This window comes from Dendrobates tinctorius, unplaced genomic scaffold (genome assembly GCF_039654945.1).
Source record: "Dendrobates tinctorius isolate UK_male_01 unplaced genomic scaffold, ASM3965494v1 ptg000282l, whole genome shotgun sequence".
NCBI lineage: Eukaryota > Metazoa > Chordata > Amphibia > Anura > Dendrobatidae > Dendrobates > Dendrobates tinctorius.
In genome coordinates, this window is record NW_027361949.1 from 401,218 (window position 1) to 421,328 (window position 20,111).

General features: G+C 45.0%; 1 protein-coding gene across 1 annotated transcript in view; it reads left to right on the forward strand.

The window, feature by feature from the left end:
- The window catches only part of LOC141072619 (uncharacterized), a 130,892-nt gene that overhangs the window by 81,530 nt on the left and 29,251 nt on the right, over positions 1 to 20,111 (forward strand). Inside the window, exon 3 of the mRNA XM_073559908.1 lies at positions 16,128 to 16,977. Within this exon, the coding sequence (XP_073416009.1) occupies positions 16,128 to 16,977 (850 nt within the window). The remainder of the gene's footprint in view (positions 1 to 16,127; positions 16,978 to 20,111) is intronic.

Sequence of the window (20,111 nt, forward strand, 5' to 3'; positions counted from 1 at the left end):
TTCTATGTCCTCCCACAGTTCCCTCATTCTTTCTATGTCCTCCCACAGTTCCCTCATTCTTTCTATGTCCTCCCACAGTTCCCTCATTCTTTCTATGTCCTCCCACAGTTCCCTCATTCTTTCTATGTCCTCCCACAGTTCCCTCATTCTTTCTATGTCCTCCCACAGTTCCCCCATTCTTTCTATGTCCTCCCATGTCTCCCCCATTCTTTCTATGTCCTCCCACAGTTCCCTCATTCTTTCTATGTCCTCCCACAGTTCCCTCATTCTTTCTATGTCCTCCCACAGTTCCCCCATTCTTTCTATGTCCTCCCACAGTTCCCTCATTCTTTCTATGTCCTCCCACAGTTCCCCCATTCTTTCTATGTCCTCCCATGTCTCCCCCATTCTTTCTATATCCTTCACATCTCCCCCATTCTTTCTATGTCTTCTACAGTGCTCCAATTATTTCTGTGTCCTCCCACAGCTCCCCCATTCTTTCTATGTCCTCCCACAGCTCCCCCATTCTTTCTATGTCCTCCCACAGTTCCCCCATTCTTTCTATGTCCTCCCATGTCTCCCCCATTCTTTCTATATCCTTCACAGCTCCCCCATTCTTTCTATGTCCTCCCACAGTTCCCCATTCTTTCTATGTCTTCTACAGTGCTCCAATTATTTCTGTGTCCTCCCACAGCTCCCCCATTTTTTCTATGTCCTCCTACAGCTCCCCCATTTTTTCTATGTCCTCCCACAGCTCCCCCATTTTTTCTATGTCCTCCTACAGCTCCCCCATTCTTTCTATATCCTTCACAGCTCCGCCATTCTCTCTATGTCCCCCCACAATTCCCCATTCTTTCTATGTCTTCTACAGTGATCCAATTATTTCAGTGTCCTCCCACAGTTCCCCCATTCTTTCTATGTCCTCCCACAGTTCCCTATTCTTTCTATGTCCTCCCACAGTTCCCCATTCTTTCTATGTCTTCTACAGTGCTCCAATTATTTCTGTGTCCTCCCACAGTTCCCTCATTCTTTCTATGTCCTCCCACAGCTCCCCCATTCTTTCTATTTCCTCCCACAGCTCCCCATTCTTTCTATGTCCTCCCACAGTGCCCCAATTCTTTGCATATCCTCCCACAGATCCCCCATTATTTTTATATTCTCCCACTCCTCCCCCATTCTTTCTTTGTCCTTCCACTACTCCCTGCCTCGTCTCTCACTTACAGTTTTGCGTGAGGAGACACAGAGACTTGCTGGGAGAGATTTCTCAAGTCTTTAAAGGCGTCTCTTCTTTTAAATAATTATAATATAATATACCAAGTTTTATTAAACTATTATTATTATTGTTATAAATGTTTCATTTTACATACTTTTTATAACCCTAACTATGGTTAGGACTAAGATTAAGGTTAGGCATAGGGTTAGAGCTAAGATTAAGACTGTGAAGAGGGTTAGGCCTGAGATTAGGACCTGGATTATTAAATAGATGAAGATTAAAACTATGCATAGGATGAGGTTAAGGACTAGGATTAGGATTAAGATTAGGACTAGCATGAGGATTTTTACTGGAGTTAGGGTCACAATGTGCCACCCCTGTACACATTAGACTAATGTCTACCAATATTGACGAGATTGGATGGCAATCTCATGTGTATGAGGCTTGAGAATAATTTGTCAGCAACCTTAAAAATAATTTTGCCTGATGAACGTTTTTCCTTGTTTGTCAGGTGATTGGTGGCTGGCTGGAGATCGATAATCATGTAACTATTGTTCCCAGGAATGCTGTTTCCAGATTATCAACAACATTTGTTCTTCGGAAGTGCAAAATACTTGTCATGTCCCGATACTCGGTACCGGGCCCGGTCAGTTCTTAAAGGCATGTGTCATGGCAGCAGTGACCCGGTCATGGCCCTGGGCGTCCAATAAAAATGATGAAAAGGGATTTAAAGTTTATAAAAGATGTGATGCCACCTGTGGTATTCGGCAAGTAAGGTGTTAGCCGACACTGCAGATTCAGTCCACTGGGGCAGTTGTTGATGCAGCAGAGTTGTGTTATGAATGAGTCACCGTAGGAGGCAAAAGCAGAAATACAAGCTAAGTCCAGAAAACCAGAGAAGTTGGCAACTATCAGATTGCAGACCCCTGAACCTATCAACACAACTAGCAGTAGCCGTGGGGGGTTCCTACGATGCCCTAGACCCCTCGATCACAGCCGGAGAAATACATAGGCCTAAAGAAAGAAAGGGGAAATCTAAACTGCCCCAGAGCAGACCCCAAAGCAATAGGCAGCCCCCCACATATAATGACGGTGAAGCAAGATGAAAATACTAACACAGACAGAAAGATAGACTGAGCAAAGACGGGGCCCCAAAACTACCTAGATAGGAAAGGAAAGGAAGGCTGCTGTCTGCAATCTGCCAAAACCCTATCAAAGACATAAGCCAACCAGCTGATATGAAAAAGGCCCTGAAGCAGCTAGGCTTCAAAAACTGAATCAGCACTCAGGTATTTTCAGAAGACAGAGCTAACTGAATTCAGCTCACTCCAGCAGGGAATGGCAGAAATCCAGAAAAACAAAGCAAAAACAAAGTCAAAGCACAAAAGCAAAAGGCCGAGCAGCAAACTTAGCTTTGGAGGAGCAGGAATTCAGACTGGTCTCCAAGGATCCCACAGAGAAATCACCCGCAGGGCAGAAGGGCGTCGGCAGCATTATATCCAGTCCGTAACTCCACTCAGCCAGTCACAATCATCAGCCTCAGGTGTTTGACAATCAGGCTCACTACCTTTCTTTACCAGAAGAGGGAGTTCCTCGGGCCTCAGTAATGAAGGGGAAAATGAACTCACAACAGTACCTCCCCCTTGAGGAGGGGTCACCGAACCCTCAACTATGCCACCAGGGCGATCAGGGTGAGCCCGATGAAAGGCACGCACCAATCGTTTGGCATGAATATCAGAGGCGGAGACCCAGGAATTATCCTCCTGACCATAACCCTTCCACTTAACCAAATACTGGAGTCTCCGTCTAGCCAGACGGGAATCCAGTACTTTCTCTACCTCATACTCCATGTTACCTTCAACCAATACAGGGTCTGGAGGTGCCACCCCCGGAACAACAGGTTCAACAAACCTCTTCAACAAAGATTTATGGAACACATTATGGATTTTAAATGTGACGGGAAGAGCCAAACGAAAAGAGACCGGATTAATAATCTCCACAATCTTGTAAGGTCCAATAAATCTAGGCTTAAACTTAGGAGAAGCCACCTTCATAGCAATATTTTTTGATGATAACCACACCATATCACCAACCTTAAACTGGGGACCAATGGTCCTATGTCGGTTGGAAAACCGCTGGGCCTTCTCCTGGGAGAGAGATAACTTATCCACCACTTGGTCCCAGATCTGGTGCATTCTCTCCACCACAGTGTCAACACCTGGGCAGGCAGAGGGCTCTACCTGCCCTGAAGAAAATCGAGGATGAAACCCAAAGTTACAAAAAAAAGGTGACATCAAAGTGGCAGAACTAGCTCTATTATTCAAAGCAATTTTGGCCAAGGGAAAAAATGAAACCCAATCATCCTGATCAGCAGAAATAAAACATCTCAAATATGACTCCAAGGTCTGGTTTGTTCTCTCTGTCTGCCCATTGGTCTGAGGGTGAAAAGCAGAGGAGAAGGACAACTGAATTCCCAGCCTGGAACAGAAAGTTCTCCAAAATCTAGACACAAACTGCACTCCTCTGTCAGATACAATGTTCTCAGGAATCCCGTGCAAACGAACCACCTGTTGTAAAAACAGGGGCACCAACTCAGAGGAAGACGGCAACTTAGGGAGTTGTACAAGATGAACCATCTTAGAGAACCTATCACAAATCACCCAAATAACAGTCATCCTCTGAGAGACAGGCATATCAGAGATGAAATCCATTGAAATATGGGTCCATGGCCTCTTGGGGACAGGCAAAGGCATCAACAACCCATTAGAGCGAGAACACGATTTAGACCGGGAGCACGTCCCACAGGACTGCACAAAATTCCTGACATCACGAGACAAGGAGGGCCACCAAAAAAACCGACTCACCAGATCTCTAGTACCAAAAATACCTGGATGACCAGCCAAAGCAGAGCAATGAACTTCAGACATCACTCTCTTCTTCCACTGGTCAGGAACATACAACTTTCCACTGGGAAAACGCTCAGGTTTGTCCTCCTGGAACTCTTCCAGAGCACGTCTCAAATCGGGCGAGATGGCAGAAAGAACTACCCCTTCGCCTAAGATGGTAGCAGGCTTGGTCACCACAGGGGAATCAGCAAGGAAACTCCTAGAGAGGGCGTCTGCCTTGACATTCTTTGTTCCAGGAAGAAAAGAAACCACAAAATCAAAACGTGTAAAAAACAAGGCCCACCTAGCCTGTCAAGCGCTTAGCCGACTCTAGGTAAATCAAATTCTTGTGGTCAGTGAGGACCACGACTTGATGCTTAGCTCCCTCCAACCAATGTCTCCACTCCTCAAATGCCTATTTCATGGCCAACAGTTCCCTATTCCCCACATCATAGTTACGTTCAGATGGAGAGAACTTTCGGGAAAAGAAAGCACAGGGATTCATTTTAGATGTTACAGGATCCTTTTGGGACAAAACAGCTCCTGCACCAATCTTAGAAGCATCCACCTCTACCTGGAATGGAAGTGAGACATCAGGTTGCCGCAAAACCGGAGCGGAGGTGAATCTTCGCTTCAACTCCTGAAAGGAAGAAACAGCCTCCGGAGACCAATTTAACACATCAGCACCCTTTTTAGTCAAATCAGTCAATGGCTTGGCAATACTAGAAAATTTTGCTATACATTTCCGATAAAAATTAGCAAAACCCAAAAACTTCTGGAGGGCCTTCAAAGAAGTGGGCTGAACCCAATCGTGAATGGCCTGTACCTTGGCCGGGTCCATTTCAATAGTTGACGGGGACAAAATAAATCCCAAAAAAGAAATCCTCTGTACTCCAAAAAGGCATTTAGATCCCTTGACATACAGGGAATTCTCCCTCAAGATCCGGAACACAGTCCGAATATGTTCCACATGAGAATCCCAATCCTTGGAGAAGATCAAAATATCATCCAGATAGATAATCAAAAATTTATCGACAAAATCTCGGAAAATATCGTTCATGAAGCACTGGAAGACAGAAGGGGCATTAGTGAGCCCAAAAGGCATCACCAGGTACTCAAAATGTCCCTCCGGAGTATTAAACGCCGTCTTCCATTCATCCCCATGGTTAATGCGAATAAGATTATATGCCCCCCTGAGGTCAAGCTTGGTAAACCAGCAAGCACCTTTAACTCTGGAGAATAGATCAGAAATCAGGGGTAACGGATACTGATATTTAACAGTAATTTTGTTGAGGGCACGATAATCAATACAAGGTCTTAATGATCCATCCTTTTTGGCTACAAAAAAAAACCCGGCACCTAAGGGTGACGAGGATGGTCTAATATGACCCTTCTCCAACGCCTCCTTAATATAGGATCACATAGCCTCGTGCTCGGGTACAGATAGATTGAAGAGCCGACCCTTGGGAAATTTACACCCCGGGCTCAGTTCAATTGCACAGTCATAACTCCTATGAGGAGGCAGAGACGCAGACTCATTCTCACTAAATACATCATAAAAGTCCGCCAAATAATCAGGAACATCATGCGACTGAGGAGAGGTGGAAAACACCGGAGCCTCACTAAAGGCACACCGACAACCCCAACTCACCACAGACACAGATTTCCAATCCAAAACTGGATTATGAATTTGTAACCAGGGAAACCCCAGAACAATAGTATCATGCAGATTATGCAACACCAAAAACCTGCAATTTTCTTGATGGTCTGGGGCGACCCGCATTACCACCTGGGTCCAAAACTGAGGTTTATTTTTAGCCAAAGGAGTAGCATCAATCCCCCTCAAAGGGATAGGCGTCTGCAGAGGTGTCATCGGAAATCCACAACGTTTAGCAAAATCCAAGTCCATTAGGTTTAGGGCTGCTCCCGAATCCACAAAAGCCTTGGCGGAAAATGTGGACAGGGAGCAGATCAGAGTAATAGCCAGAAGAAACTTAGGTTGAACACCACCAACAGAAAACGTGTGTGCAAAGCGTTTCTCTCGTTTAGGACAGACAGAAACAACATGCGAGGCATCTCCACAGAAAAAACACAACTTATTACGCCTTCTGAACTCCTGACGCTGCTCTCTGGAAAAAACTATCACATTGCATAGGTTCAGACATTTGTTCAACAGGTGGCAACACCTCTCGTGCAGCTTTGCATTCGCGCAAACGCCGATCAACCTGAATGGCTAATGACATAGAATCGTCAAGACCAGAGGGAACAGGAAATCCCACCATAGTATCTTTTATGGCTTCTGACAACCCCTTCCGAAAGAGAGCAGCCAAGGCATTATCATTCCAGGTAGTAAGTACTGCCCACTTTCGGAATTTTTGACAGTACAATTCTGCAGAATCACGACCCTGGCTCAATGCCAGCAGGGTCTTTTCAGCCTGATCAATGGCATTAGGTTCGTCATACAACAACCCCAAGGCTTGAAAGAATGCGCTCACATTAGTCAGAATAGGATCATCTGGTTTCAAAGAAAACGTCCAATCCTGGGGATCGCCACGCAGCAAAGAGATGACAATTTTAACCTGCTGCGTGGAGCTCCTTGACGAGTTAGGCTTCAAGGCAAAAAATAATTTACAATTATTTTTGAAATTCAAAAATTTAGATCGATCCCCAAAAAATACATCAGGTGTAGGAATCTTTGGTTCAGCAGCATGTGAATGAGCAAGGTAGGCGGAAATTCCCCGCACTTCCTCAGCGAGCTGCTCCACACGATCAGACAATTGCTTTATCTCCATTGAGAGAAAAAAAAAATTCCCCCTACGGCCTCAGAGATATAGAGGAAAAAATATACACTTTTTTTTTTTTTAATTCTTTCCTGCTATTGAGTACCCTAGAATCTGCGGTATGGCGGGTGATTCTGTTATGAATGAGTCACCGTAGGAGGCAAAAGCAGAAATACAAGCTAAGTCCAGAAAACCAGAGAAGTTGGCAACTATCAGATTGCAGACCCCTGAACCTATCAACACAACTAGCAGTAGCCGTGGGGGGGGTTCCTACGATGCCCTAGACCCCTCGATCACAGCCGGAGAAATACATAGGCCTAAAGAAAGAAAGGGGAAATCTAAACTGCCCCAGAGCAGACCCCAAAGCAATAGGCAGCCCCCAACATATAATGACGGTGAAGCAAGATGAAAATACTAACACAGACAGAAAGATAGACTGAGCAAAGAGGGGCCCCAAAACTACCTAGATAGGAAAGGAAAGGAAGGCTGCTGTCTGCAATCTGCCAAAACCCTATCAAAGACATAAGCCAACCAGCTGATATGAAAAAGGCCCTGAAGCAGCTAGGCTTCAAAAACTGAATCAGCACTCAGGTATTTTCAGAAGACAGAGCTAACTGAATTCAGCTCACTCCAGCAGGGAATGGCAGAAATCCAGAAAAACAAAGCAAAAACAAAGTCAAAGCACAAAAGCAAAAGGCCGAGCAGCAAACTTAGCTTTGGAGGAGCAGGAATTCAGACTGGTCTCCAAGGATCCCACAGAGAAATCACCCGCAGGGCAGAAGGGCGTCGGCAGCATTATATCCAGTCCGTAACTCCACTCAGCCAGTCACAATCATAAGCCTCAGGTGTTTGACAATCAGGCTCACTACCTTTCTTTACCAGAAGAGGGAGTTCCTCGGGCCTCAGTAATGAAGGGGAAAATGAACTCACAACAGAGTTGGTTCAGCTCTCCACAGGCAGAGCTATTCCCCAGGGAAGATTATGATGTAGAAGGTAATGGTGGTTGTAGTGCAGGGCAGATGACGCAGCAAATAAACTGAGGACACAGCAGGGTGCAGTCTTTACACTTTTACTCACAGTTCTGTGGTTACAGTCCCCAGCCGGGGTGCTGTGTCCTCCAGGCTTGTGGTCCAGGCAGCTCTCAGGTAGCTTGGGGTGTACGTTGCCAGGGCTTTCTTTAATGTTCCATTCCTGGCCGTCTCACTACGCTGGCTACCACCTCTCCTGCCCTGCGTCTTCACACACACAGTGTCCCGAGCCAGCAGACTCGGATCTTGTCGGGGGACGTTAGTCAGACCCCTGGATCCTATATGTCTGCCTTTTCGGTGAATGAGTGTGGGGTCGGCTGCAGCACTTAAAGATACTGCCACCTCCGGTTTCCTAGCTGAGTCCTCAGTTTCTCCACTAGTTTTGGGGCTGGTCCCCTAACTGCGACTCGGTCCCTCCACCGACCACGTCGGTGGATGCGGACCCCACAGATGGATTGCTCACTATCCGTGCCCCTAAGACCTCTTCTTCCTCTCCTCCTGGAGCTTTTCTTCCTTTCTTCTCTATCTTCACTCCGTCTCTCTCACTCTCTTTAGCCTGGAGACAAGCTGCACTCAGCTTCAATCTCCACAAGCGACTCCTTCTCTCTCCCTCCTTACTGACAGACTCTTTCCAGAACAATCTCTTTACCTCAGCACTAACTCCTCCCACCAACTGTCACTCCCTTAAGCCCCGCCCCTTCTCTATTTTCTTCACTCACACAATTTACTTAACTCCCCCCTGGCCAGATGGGGACTAGTGTTGGGTGCTGGTGTGGGAGTCCTGGCAGTGCTCCTTCCTTACCAGAGAGCGAGGTACCACACCTCTGGATGAAGTGCAGAACCCTGTGGCGACTGAGACCACAGGGGCGCCACATAGATGCATTTTTTAGGTCCTTCTCATCATGGCCAATATCCATTCCCCTTCACCCCTCTCTCCCTAGAGCCATATCTTTTTTTTTTCTGTCCACATAGACTTTTGATGACTTGTTTTTTGTAGGACCAGTTATACTTGTGAATGACATTGTGTGATAAAACTGACCTTGTGATATGATCCTGATCAGATTTTGGCAATACCAAACTTGGCCAATTTTTTAATTACATTAATGTTGAAAAAAAAATCGTATCTTTCAAAAAACATTTTTGATTGTGTGACCATGTTCCAAGACCCGTAATGTTTTCATTGTTTGGTCAATGGACCTGTGCGTGGGCTTATTTTTTCGTGGATGAGACAATGTTTTATTGATACCACTTTGGGACAGATATGACATTTTATCACTTCTTACAGCAATTTTTACGGTGTTTACCAATTAGGTTAATTATTTTTTATAGCTCAAACCTTTCTGGACCCGGCGATACCACGTGAATTTTTCATTTTTTAATTATCTTCATTTTTAAAAGGGGAAAAGGGAGGTGATTTGATCTTCTATAGGGTTTTTTCATATTTTTTACAACTTTTTTCTTTTTCTGAACTTGCGATCATATGATCTCTTATACTGTATACAGCAATACAACAGTTTAACATATTAAGAGGATAAAAACTTTGATGGGAAAGCTTCTTAAGGCTTAATATCCATATACACCACACCAATATTTTGTCATGTTGCAGATGCTGGTTTCTTTGGTCATGTACCTAATGTACTTACCATTTCACATTTTGTTATTTTTTGGAAAAGGGTTGAATTAAAAAAAATATATATAAAAAATCTGAAATCCTTGTAATTGCTGCTAAATACCTAGGTCATTTGGTTGCCTTAAATATCTTGCATTTTTCTACTGATTAAGAAAGGTTCACATCTCTGGACCGAAACATCGCCTTATGGGCAATTAAATAGCACATGATTTTCACTTATTTGGTGTGTTTCCTCTATTTTTTGGATATATTTACAAGGACTGGTTTCTACCTGCACCCCTACTATTGTTAGTGCTGCTTTTTGTTCTTTTTTTCTATATAAAAAAGTTGACCTGTATCTCATGTCAGCTTTGCACACCTATTTTGCTTGTCCAATTTGACAATTGTTCCTGCTGTTACATTTGGCTTTCTGTATGCGTTCCTAACTGGCACTGTTTATTATATCTATATGATATTCTTTATGATAAGGGTTAAATAATTAAGGTTGAAAAGATTGTCTACAGTTAATTACAGCATTTTACAAAATGATTGGAAGAAAAAGTGTCAATGGACAAAGTAACGTAAAAAACAGCTAAAAAACATAAAATGGCTAAAAATGTAAAAGCCGTTAGCAGTACTAGAAGCACCACAACATCCACTGGCAGAAGACGCCAGGCAGGAGTCTCCCCAAATGCAGGTCATTATTGTTATTATTATTTATTGTTATAGCGCCATTTATTCCATGGCGCTTTACATGTAAGGAGGGGTATACATAAAAGTAAGTACAATAATCTTAAACAATACAAGTCATAACTGGTACAGGAGGAGAGAGGACCCTGCCCGCGAGGACTCACAATCTACAGGGGATGGGTGAGAATACAGTAGGCGAGGGTAGAGCTGGTCGTGCAGCGGTTTGGTCGATCGGTGGTTACTGCAGGTTATAGGCTTGTCGGAAGAGGTGGGTCTTCAGGCTCTTTTTGAAGGTTTCGATGGTAGGTGAGAGTCTGATATGTTGTGGTAGAGAGTTCCAGAGTAGGGGTGATGCGCGAGAGAAATCTTGTATGCGATTGAGGGAAGAGGAGATAAGAGGGGAGTGGAGAAGGCGATCTTGTGAGGATCGGAGGTTGCGTGCGGGAAAGTACCGGGAGACGAGGTCACAGATGTATGGAGGAGACAGGTTGTGGATGGCTTTGTATGTCATGGTTAGGGTTTTGTACTGGAGTCTCTGGGCAATGGGGAGCCAGTGAAGGGATTGACAGAGGGGAGAAGCTGGGGAATAGCGGGGGGACAGGTGGATTAGTCGGGCAGCAGAATTTTGAATAGATTGGAGGGGTGCGAGAGTGTTAGAGGGGAGGCCACAGAGCAGGAGGTTGCAGTAGTCAAGGCGAGAGATGATGAGGGCATGGACTAGGGTTTTTGCAGATTCTTGGGTGAGGAATGAACGGATTCGTGAAATATTTTTGAGTTGAAGTCAGCAGGAAGTGGAAAGGGCTTGGATATGTGGTTTGAAGGAGAGATCAGCGTCAAGGATTACTCCGAGACAGCGAGCTTGTGGGACTGGGGAGAGTGGGCAGTCATTTACTGTAATTGATAGGTTCGTAGGGGGGGCCACGTGAGATGGGGGAAAGATGATGAATTCTGTTTTGTCCATGTTGAGTTTCAGAAATCTAGCGGAGAAGAAGGATGGAATAGTGGACAGACATTGAGGGATTCTGGTTAGTAGGGAGGTGATATCTTGCCCAGAGATGTAGATCTGTGTGTCATCAGCGTAGAGGTGATACTGAAAGCCATGAGATTCTATGAGCTGTCCCAGGCCAAAGGTGTAAATAGAGAACAGCAGGGGCCCAAGGACTGAACCTTGTGGGACTCCGACAGATAGGGGGCGAGGTGAGGAGGTGGTGTGTGAGTGGGAGACGCTGAATGTCCGGTCTGTTAGGTATGATGAGATCCAGGATAGGGCCAAGTCTGTGATGCCGAGGGATGAGAGGGTCTGTAATAATAGGGAATGGTTCACTGTGTCAAAGGCAGCCGACAGGTCCAGGAGGAGGAGGACAGAGTAGTGTCGCTTGCTCTTGGCGGTTAAGAGGTCATTGGTGACCTTAGTAAGGGCAGTTTCAGTGGAGTGGTGTGACCGGAAGCCAGATTGTAAGCGGTCGAAGAGGGAGCAAGAAGAGAGATGGGAGGACAGTTCAAGGTAGACGTGTTGTTCCAGTAGCTTGGAGGCATAGGGGAGAAGTGATATAGGGCGATAGCTAGATACAGAGGATGGGTCAAGAGAGGGCTTTTTGAGGATAGGTGTGATGGAGGCATGTTTAAAGCTTGAGGGGAAAACACCAGTTGTTAGTGATAGGTTGAAGAGATGGGTTAGGGTTGGGATGAAGACTGTGGTGAGGTTTGGTATGAAGTGGGATGGGATCGGGTCGAGTGCACAGGTGGTGAGATGTGATCTTGAGAGTAGAGTGGAGAGTCGATCTTCTGTAATGGTAGAGAAGTTGGTTTTGAAGGTGGAGGGCTGGGAAGTCGGGGGGAAGGGCTCTGGGGGTTGTTGACCAAAACTGTCTCTGATGTTATCAATCTTCTGCTTGAAAAATGAGGCAAAGTCTTCAGCTGAGATGAGTGGGGAGGGAGGAGGTGCTGGGGGACGGAGGAGAGAATTGAAGGTGTTGAATAACTGTTTAGGGTTGTGAGACTGGGAGGATATGAGAGATAAGAAGTAGGTTTGTTTAGCTGTGGCGAGTGTGGTTTTGAAAGTAGTGAGGGACTGTTTGAATGCGATGAAGTGCTCATTGGAGTGGGATCTTTTCCATCTGCGCTCAGCAGCCCTGGAAGCTCGCCTCAGCTCTTTGGTCAGGCTGGTGTGCCAGGGCTGTATGTTGATTTTGCGAGTTTTGGTATGTGTAAGTGGGGCAGCGGATTCCAAAGCTACAGCTATTGTGGTGTTATATAGAGCGGCAGCGTCATCCGCATTGTGTAAGGAACTTATATCTGTAAGAGGGAGGAGGGATTCAGAGAATGAGTGTAGGTCAAGGTGTTTAAGATTCCTGCAAGAGTGTGAAAGTTTGTGGGGTGGGGATTGTAGACATGGAGTGAAGAGGGAAGAGAATGTGAGAAGGTTGTGGTCAGAGAGAGGAAGAGGTGAGTTAGAGAGGTTAGATAGGGAGCAGAGGCGGGTGAAGATGAGGTCCAGTGTGTGGCCATCTTTGTGGGTGGCTGTAGAAGACCATTGAGTGAGGCCGAAGGAAGAAGTGAGAGATAGGAGTTTAGTGGCAGCTGAGAGGGAAGTGTCAATGGGGATGTTGAAGTCACCCATGATGATAGTAGGGATGTCTGTGGAAAGGAAATGAAGTAACCAGGTGGTAAAGTGGTCAAAGAAGGTGGTGGCTGGCCCTGGGGGGCGGTAGATGACAGCCAGTTGGAGGTTGGAGGGGGAGTAGATGCGCACAGAGTGCACCTCAAAGGAAGGGAGGGTAACAGAGGGTGACAGTGGGATTGGGGTGAAGGAGCAGGTATCTGACAGGAGAAAACCAACTCCTCCGCCATGTTTGCTGCTGGGGCGGGGGGTGTGAGAAAGGTGGAAGCCGCCATACGAAAGTGCAGCAGGAGAGGCTGTGTCTGAAGGGGTGAGCCAGGTTTCGGTGATGACGAGGAAGGAAAGTTTGGTAGTAACAAAAAGATCATGGATGTAGGAAAGCTTGTTGCAGACAGAGCGAGCGTTCCACAGAGCTCCTGTTAGTGGGACTGGGGAAGCGGGGGCTGGGTGAATGGGTATAAGGTTGGAGAGGTTACGGAAGGTTGTGATAGCGCGTGGATGGGAGGTAGAAATGACTGTGGGAATGTGGTGAGGAGGACCAGGATTTGGAGAGATATCACCAGCAGTGAGAAGGAGCAGAGAAAGTGTTAGCAGGTGGGAGCAGGAGAGGGAATGAGGGGGCTGTGTGTTTTTGGAGACAGATGATTGTATGTTAAGGAACAGTTTTGAGACGGAGGTGAGGTGGATGGGGAGGATTGAAGAAGAGATGAACAGTTCCTTACTAGGAGTAGGGATTAGGGGAATTAGCAGAAAGTGAAGGATTATAGGGGTGATAGTGAAAACAAACAGAAACATTGTTTACAGTGACTGTGCACAGTTCCCTTCAGTTCCCTTCTGGTTCAATTCTGGTTTTAATTCTTAAATTAATCTTCACACTTCTAGAACACACTTATAGCAATCACACTGCAGACTGAAGTCTATGCAGACTTGAGCTATGCAATATATGTACAACTAAGTGCAGTCAGGTGTGAAGCAGAGAGGAGTGGTTTCTGCTCTTCTTGGTCACACAATTAAGAGTGGACCAGATGCATATGATCAAGCCAGAGTATTATTGGCCTCCTTTGCCTGTGGCAGGTGTATCAGTGGGGAGGAAGCTAAGGGTGTTATGGAATATTTGGCTCTCACTCGCCTCAGTCACAGCAGGCGGATGCCACTTATTGCACTTCCAACAGAGACTCCTTCAGTTTGAGTTATTATTCTGCCAAAAGTGATCTGCCTGATCTCAAGTGACAAACAGAGATAATGTTGTGAGCTCATTTTCGGGTTTGCCTCTGGCTTCTGGTGAGGGTTATGGAGCTGGCTGTGCTGACAGAGGAGTAGTGAGTTCTCTAGTTGGACTCCCTCTGTTGGTGAAGGGATGTAATGAAGCTGATCTAAATGGCAGAGACCGGCCACCTGAGGAAGAGGACTGCGATTGGACATCAGGAGTTTCTGATTGGATTTAAGGCAGCCGACTCCCTAGTTTATTGCTTGTGATTTTTCCTGACTGTGGCTTCTGGTTTCCAGTTTGGTTCCTGCCTTCCTAAAGCTAAGTTTTCTCTGCTATTGTTCAGATGGGTTTTTGTCTGGTTTACTTAGTTTTTGTGTTCAGCCAGCCCTGGCTGGGACTGGGCTGAATCCCCATTTTGTCTCTGATGAGTTGATCTCTTTTGCTCTGTCTTCAGAATATACCTGAGTGCTGATATAGTGTTTTGAAGTCTAGTGACTTCAGGGTCTTTTTCTATCAGACATGTTGGACATTATTTTTGGCAGGGTTTTTTGCATGATTGCAGACAGCGGCTTTTCTTTCCTGTCCTTTCTAGTTAGTGAGGGACCCATCATTTGCTCAGCCTGTCTTTCTGTCTGTGTTTGTGTTTTCATCGTGTTTCACCGACAATACATGTTGGGGGCTGTCTATTGCTTTGGGATCTGCTCTGGGGCAGTTTAGATTTTCCCTTTCTTTCTTTAGGCTTATTTAGTTCTCCGGCCGTGACGAGGCGTCTAGGACCACCATAGGTACGCTCCACGGCTACTGCTAGTTGTTGTGGATAGGATCAGGGGTCTGCAATCCACTAGTTACCAACCTCTCCGGTTTTCTGGGCTTAGCTTGCTTTTTGTTTTTTCCTCCTTGGTGACTCATTCATAACAGATAATCTCTGGACTTTTTTTTACTTTTTAAAAGCATAAAAGTCTGTTAGTGCAATGTTATAAAAGGAGCTGTTGGTTACCAGGCATTTCTATGGTGAGGTCACTTTGGTATTACTAAGGATGTGTTCCATTAAAGAGATTGAAAGGGGTTGGACATATTCCAAGGAGACCTCAGAGTGTTCTAGGCATCTTTTACGGGATTGCCTGCTGAAGGTCCTCATAGTTCTATGTTCATGTACAAAGTTTATTATCTGCACTGTTTGGTACTGCGTATAGTTCAGGTGCTGTATCTATGTAAAATATAGGTGCAGCACTGATGCTTGGTTCTGATGCTGTATGTGTTGCGTTACTTCTTATTATGCATCCATTTACTGTGCTTGGTTCTGGAAATGCATTTCCTCTACTTTTTGATTGAAAGTGAATCACTTTGGCTATGAATTTTGAGAGCGTTACAAAAGTCACCAAATTTGAATACTTCACAAAATCAGTTAAAATGGCAGCCCGCATGTGTTAGATAAGATAACACAGATTATTAGACCATAATTTTGTAAATCTATTAGTATTTTTAAGTGGGAAATGAGAATTAAATATAAAGATAAATAAAAATATAGAAGGGTAGGCCTAATAATGTGACCACACAGCACAGGTCATTCCACCAGGCAGTCTGTCCAGCCTGTACTTGCTGTATCTGTACGCCAATCTTCCTTTATGCTTCATGTTTTGTGTGTCTATAGAGTAATTCTTTACCACTTTTTTATGTAATTCTGTTAGCATTTATTGAGGGAGATGGGATGAGACAAAATATGAGAATTAAAAAAGTATTAGTGGATGAGGCTTATTATATAAATAGCTCAAACAACACAACTATAATTCCACATGTGTCAACATTTAGTGAGGTAGTGAATAACACGCACAAAGTAATGTAAAAAAAAAATCATCCATCACATCATGTAAGCATATGAGAACCACAAAAAGCAGCATGAGCAGCATTGTAGTCTGCGCTATAGGCGGATCACAAGTGTCCTATTGGGGTCATGTCTGACCCGAAATCCCCTCTTTTCTCACCGCGGGGTCAATACTACACTGCTTCTGCCAATGTTACTACTACAAGTAGTCACAGCCACTTCCTTTCTAGCCATTCTGAGTCTTGAAAAATAAAAACGTCTCACTTAATATTTAATCTCTTTATTTTCTAGATCTTCTGCTACTGTCCATCGATAGGTTTAGTACCATTAGAATTGCTCTGGTACCAAAAAGACATCTAGGAAGCTATTATGATAGAGCGAAGGTTGTAGGAACCCTGGCGAATGCCAGCCATATGATCTGCAGTCCAGGAGGAGAACTGTTCTGTGTCCGTGGAGATGACCTCTACAGAGGGCCAATTCCTTCTAAGGAAGGCGTTGATTGGTTTTCTGTGGCCAAAAGAGTTGGAAAAAGTGAATGGTACAAGCCTAAAATTATGTTCTTTCATCCAAATGGAGAATTGTACTGCACAACCCATACAGGAGAGCTCCACAAAGGTCCACAGCCGGACAATGAAAATGTACCCTGGCTCTATGAACAGTCCACGGAGATTGGGACCAAAGGCTGGGATCAATGTGAAGCCGCATTCTTTCATCCAGATGGTGATCTGTACGCAGTGCCCAAGGCAGACAGTATTATAAAAGCAAAGCCACCGACAAAACAAGATTTCTCGGAGTGGAATAAAACAACCATAATGGCCGGAGGATCCGGTTGGCTAAAGCTGACCTATTTTATGTCTTTTTTACCTGAAGGAAAACTAATGTGTGTACAAAAAGAGAATGGAAACATGTACAGCGGGTTCATAGCAGAAGATGGCACCTATACAGACAATGCCGACTATTTAGGGCACAGTTTTAACATTTTTCCTTTCCTCTCGTTGACAAAAGACAAGACAATCAGCAGCATTATTAACTTTATGTTCCTACCTGAACGCGGACATCGATCTTCTGAGAGTGCAGAAGTGATAGAGGAGAGAGTCTACAATAATCGGAAGAGCAGCGCCCCTCTGAAACATACCTTCGCGTGAGTATGACAATGTGTCCGCCAGAGGTCAAAACACCAGTATTCATGGATCATGGTCAAATCGGAGATGTAACCAAGCAAACCGGGGCGACGTCATGTGGAGGGACATCCATTTCTACATGGAGTGGTCTTACATCGAGCTACTGGATGTAACACCAGAGATCTGATATTGATCAGGCTGAAATAAATTCTAGCCTCATCAGCAAGAATATACCCCCTCCAATTGGCGCTGCTTCTTTTACTCTGTGCCCCCCACTCTAGACATATGCCCCCTCTGTAATAACGGTGCAATGATTCCCTTCAACTACCTGGGCGTCTACCAGAGAACTTCTGTTCTGACATTTTCTTTTTCACATCTTATTTTGGCCAATTAAAAAACAGAAATTCTGTGTTATACGTCCAGGTAGTTAACCTCTTTGCCCCGATGCCCGTTTTCACCTTCCTGATTGGGCCAGTTTTTACAATTCTGACCACTGTCACTTTATGAGATCATAACTCTGGAGCTTCCATGGATCCCACTGATTCTCAGAATCTTTTCTTGTGACATGCTGTACTTCATGATAGTCATAAAATGTATTTGATATTACTTTAATTTTTATGCCCTTAAATCAGAGAGTCATATCGTGCAAAATAGTTAATAAATAACATTTCCCACCAGGGGCGGACACTGACAGCTTGGGGCCCCTGTGCAAGAAATGTGTCTGGGCCCCCCCTCCTTTTATGGCAACAAAGCTACATATATACTGTGTGTATGTATATATATATATATATATAGCCACACACATATATGTGTATATATTACATAGTCTCCTTTATTATGTATATTGCTGTCCCTTACACAGTGCCCTCTCTTGTTATGTACAGTACCGTCCCTTACATACTGGATCATATAGAGCCCTGTTTTTTATTACATACCATCCTGTCTTGTTAGCTGTATAATGCAATGATGGCTGATGGAGCATGGGAAAGTTTCCTTTCTAATAGAGGAGCTGATGGACTGGTCGTCTGGTCACCGGCTCCTCGATCAGCAGTCATTTTTTATCTAAAAAGCGAGGGGACCATGTAATAACAAGGGGGCACTGTGAATAACAAAAATAACAAGAATACACTATGTAAGAGACAGCACTATACATAACAGCAGATGAAGATATATAATAAGGGAAGGCACCATATATAACTAGAGAGGATGGTACGTAATAAGGGAAGGTGTTATACATAATAAAAGAGGAAACTATGTAACTAAGGATGGTATTATACAGAATTAGTGAGTACACTATATACTAAGGGACTGTATTAGACATAATAAGACCTCATACCCATTGGTGATTAAAAAAAGGTCCGATTTCTGGACTGTAAGAAAGGGTGGAGTGTTAGGCGAGTGTCATGCGATTTCTAAGCGATATTTAATCTTTCCATCCGTTTTCTATCCGTTTTCCTTCTGTTTTACATCCGTTTGCAATCCGTTTTTTTTTCCCAGCAACTATTTTTCTACAGTCATTTACAGGACCATTTACTGTGTTCTATACCACAGAATGGTGATGCATCCATTTAAAACAGATGGAAAACGGATGGTCCATTTTTGGTCCGTTTTTTTAATCGCACCCATTGACTTGTATTGGCGAAAATCGCTGCAAATCGCAGCATGCTGTGATTGTTTTCTCAGACCGATTTTGGATGAGAAAAAAATCGCAAGTGAGATGTCACCCATTCACTTCAGAGTGCAATCCGATTTTATCGCCAGTGAGTATGAGGCCTAAGTGTCCAAGAAGTATCATTTCTCCTTGCGGAGAATAACATGCTAAGCATGTTGAGGTGAGGAGACTTAAAGCCGCAATGCTCCTCTGGGAAATATGCTAATTATGCAAATTGTCTCTTCAGAGAGGAAGAGGATCAGAACTCTAGTGCCACCTATTGGAAGTAGCAATCCTAGGATTGCTACTTCCAATAGGTGGCACTAGAGTTCTAGTCCTCTTCCTCTCTGAAGAGACAATTTACATAATAAGTGAGTACACTATATACAAAGGGACTGTGTTGGACATAATAAGCGATAATGTCTTCCTCTACCTCTCCCTGCTCCTAAGTCCATTATAAGTCCCCCTTCCTCCCATCTCAATACCCCCCACACCTCTCATTGTCCTCCTCCCCCTACATTCCATTATTGTCCTCTCCCAAACCCCATCATTGGCTTCTTCACCACACCATCATTGCCTTCTCCCCCACCGCTATCATTGCTTTCTCCCCTGCCACTCCATCATTGCCCATTCCACCACCTCCATCATTTCCTCCTCCCCCACCACCTCCATTATTGCACTTTCCACCACTACCATCACTGCATTCTCCCCCACCACCCCAATCATCATTGCTTTTCCCCCACCACCCCATCATTTCCCTTTCCACTACCTCCATCATTGCCTTCTCCCCTACCACCCCATCATTGCCCTCTCCATCACCCCATCATTGCCCTTTCCACTACCTCCACAGTTGCCTTCTCCTCCACCACCCCCATCATTGTCTCTTCCCCCACCACTCCCATTTTTGCCCATTCCACCACCTCCCTCATTTCCTCCTCCCCCACCACCCCCATTATTGCCCTTTCCACCACCACCATCACTGCATTCTCCCCCACCACCCCAATCATCATTGCTTTCCCCCACCACCTCATCATTGCCCTTTCCACCACCTCCATCATTGCCTTCTCCCCTACCACCCCATCATTGCCCTCTCCATCACCCCCATCATTGCCCTTTACACCACCTCCATAATTGCCTTCTCCTCCACCACCCCTTCATTGTATCTTCCTCCACCACTCCCATCTTTGCCCATTCCACCACCTCCCTCATTTCCTCCTCCCCACCAACCCCATTATTGCCCTTTCCACCACCATCATCACTGCATTCTCCCCCACCACCCAATCATCATTGCTTTCCCCCACCACCCCATCATTGCCTTTTCCACCACCTCCATCATTGCCTTCTCTCCTACCACACCATCATTACTCTCTCCATCACCCCCATCATTGCCCTTTCCACCACCTCCATAATTGCCTTCTCTTCCACCACCCCCATCATTGCCTCCATCCCCACCACTCCCATCATTGTCTTTTCCACTACCACCATCATTCCCTTCTCCCCATC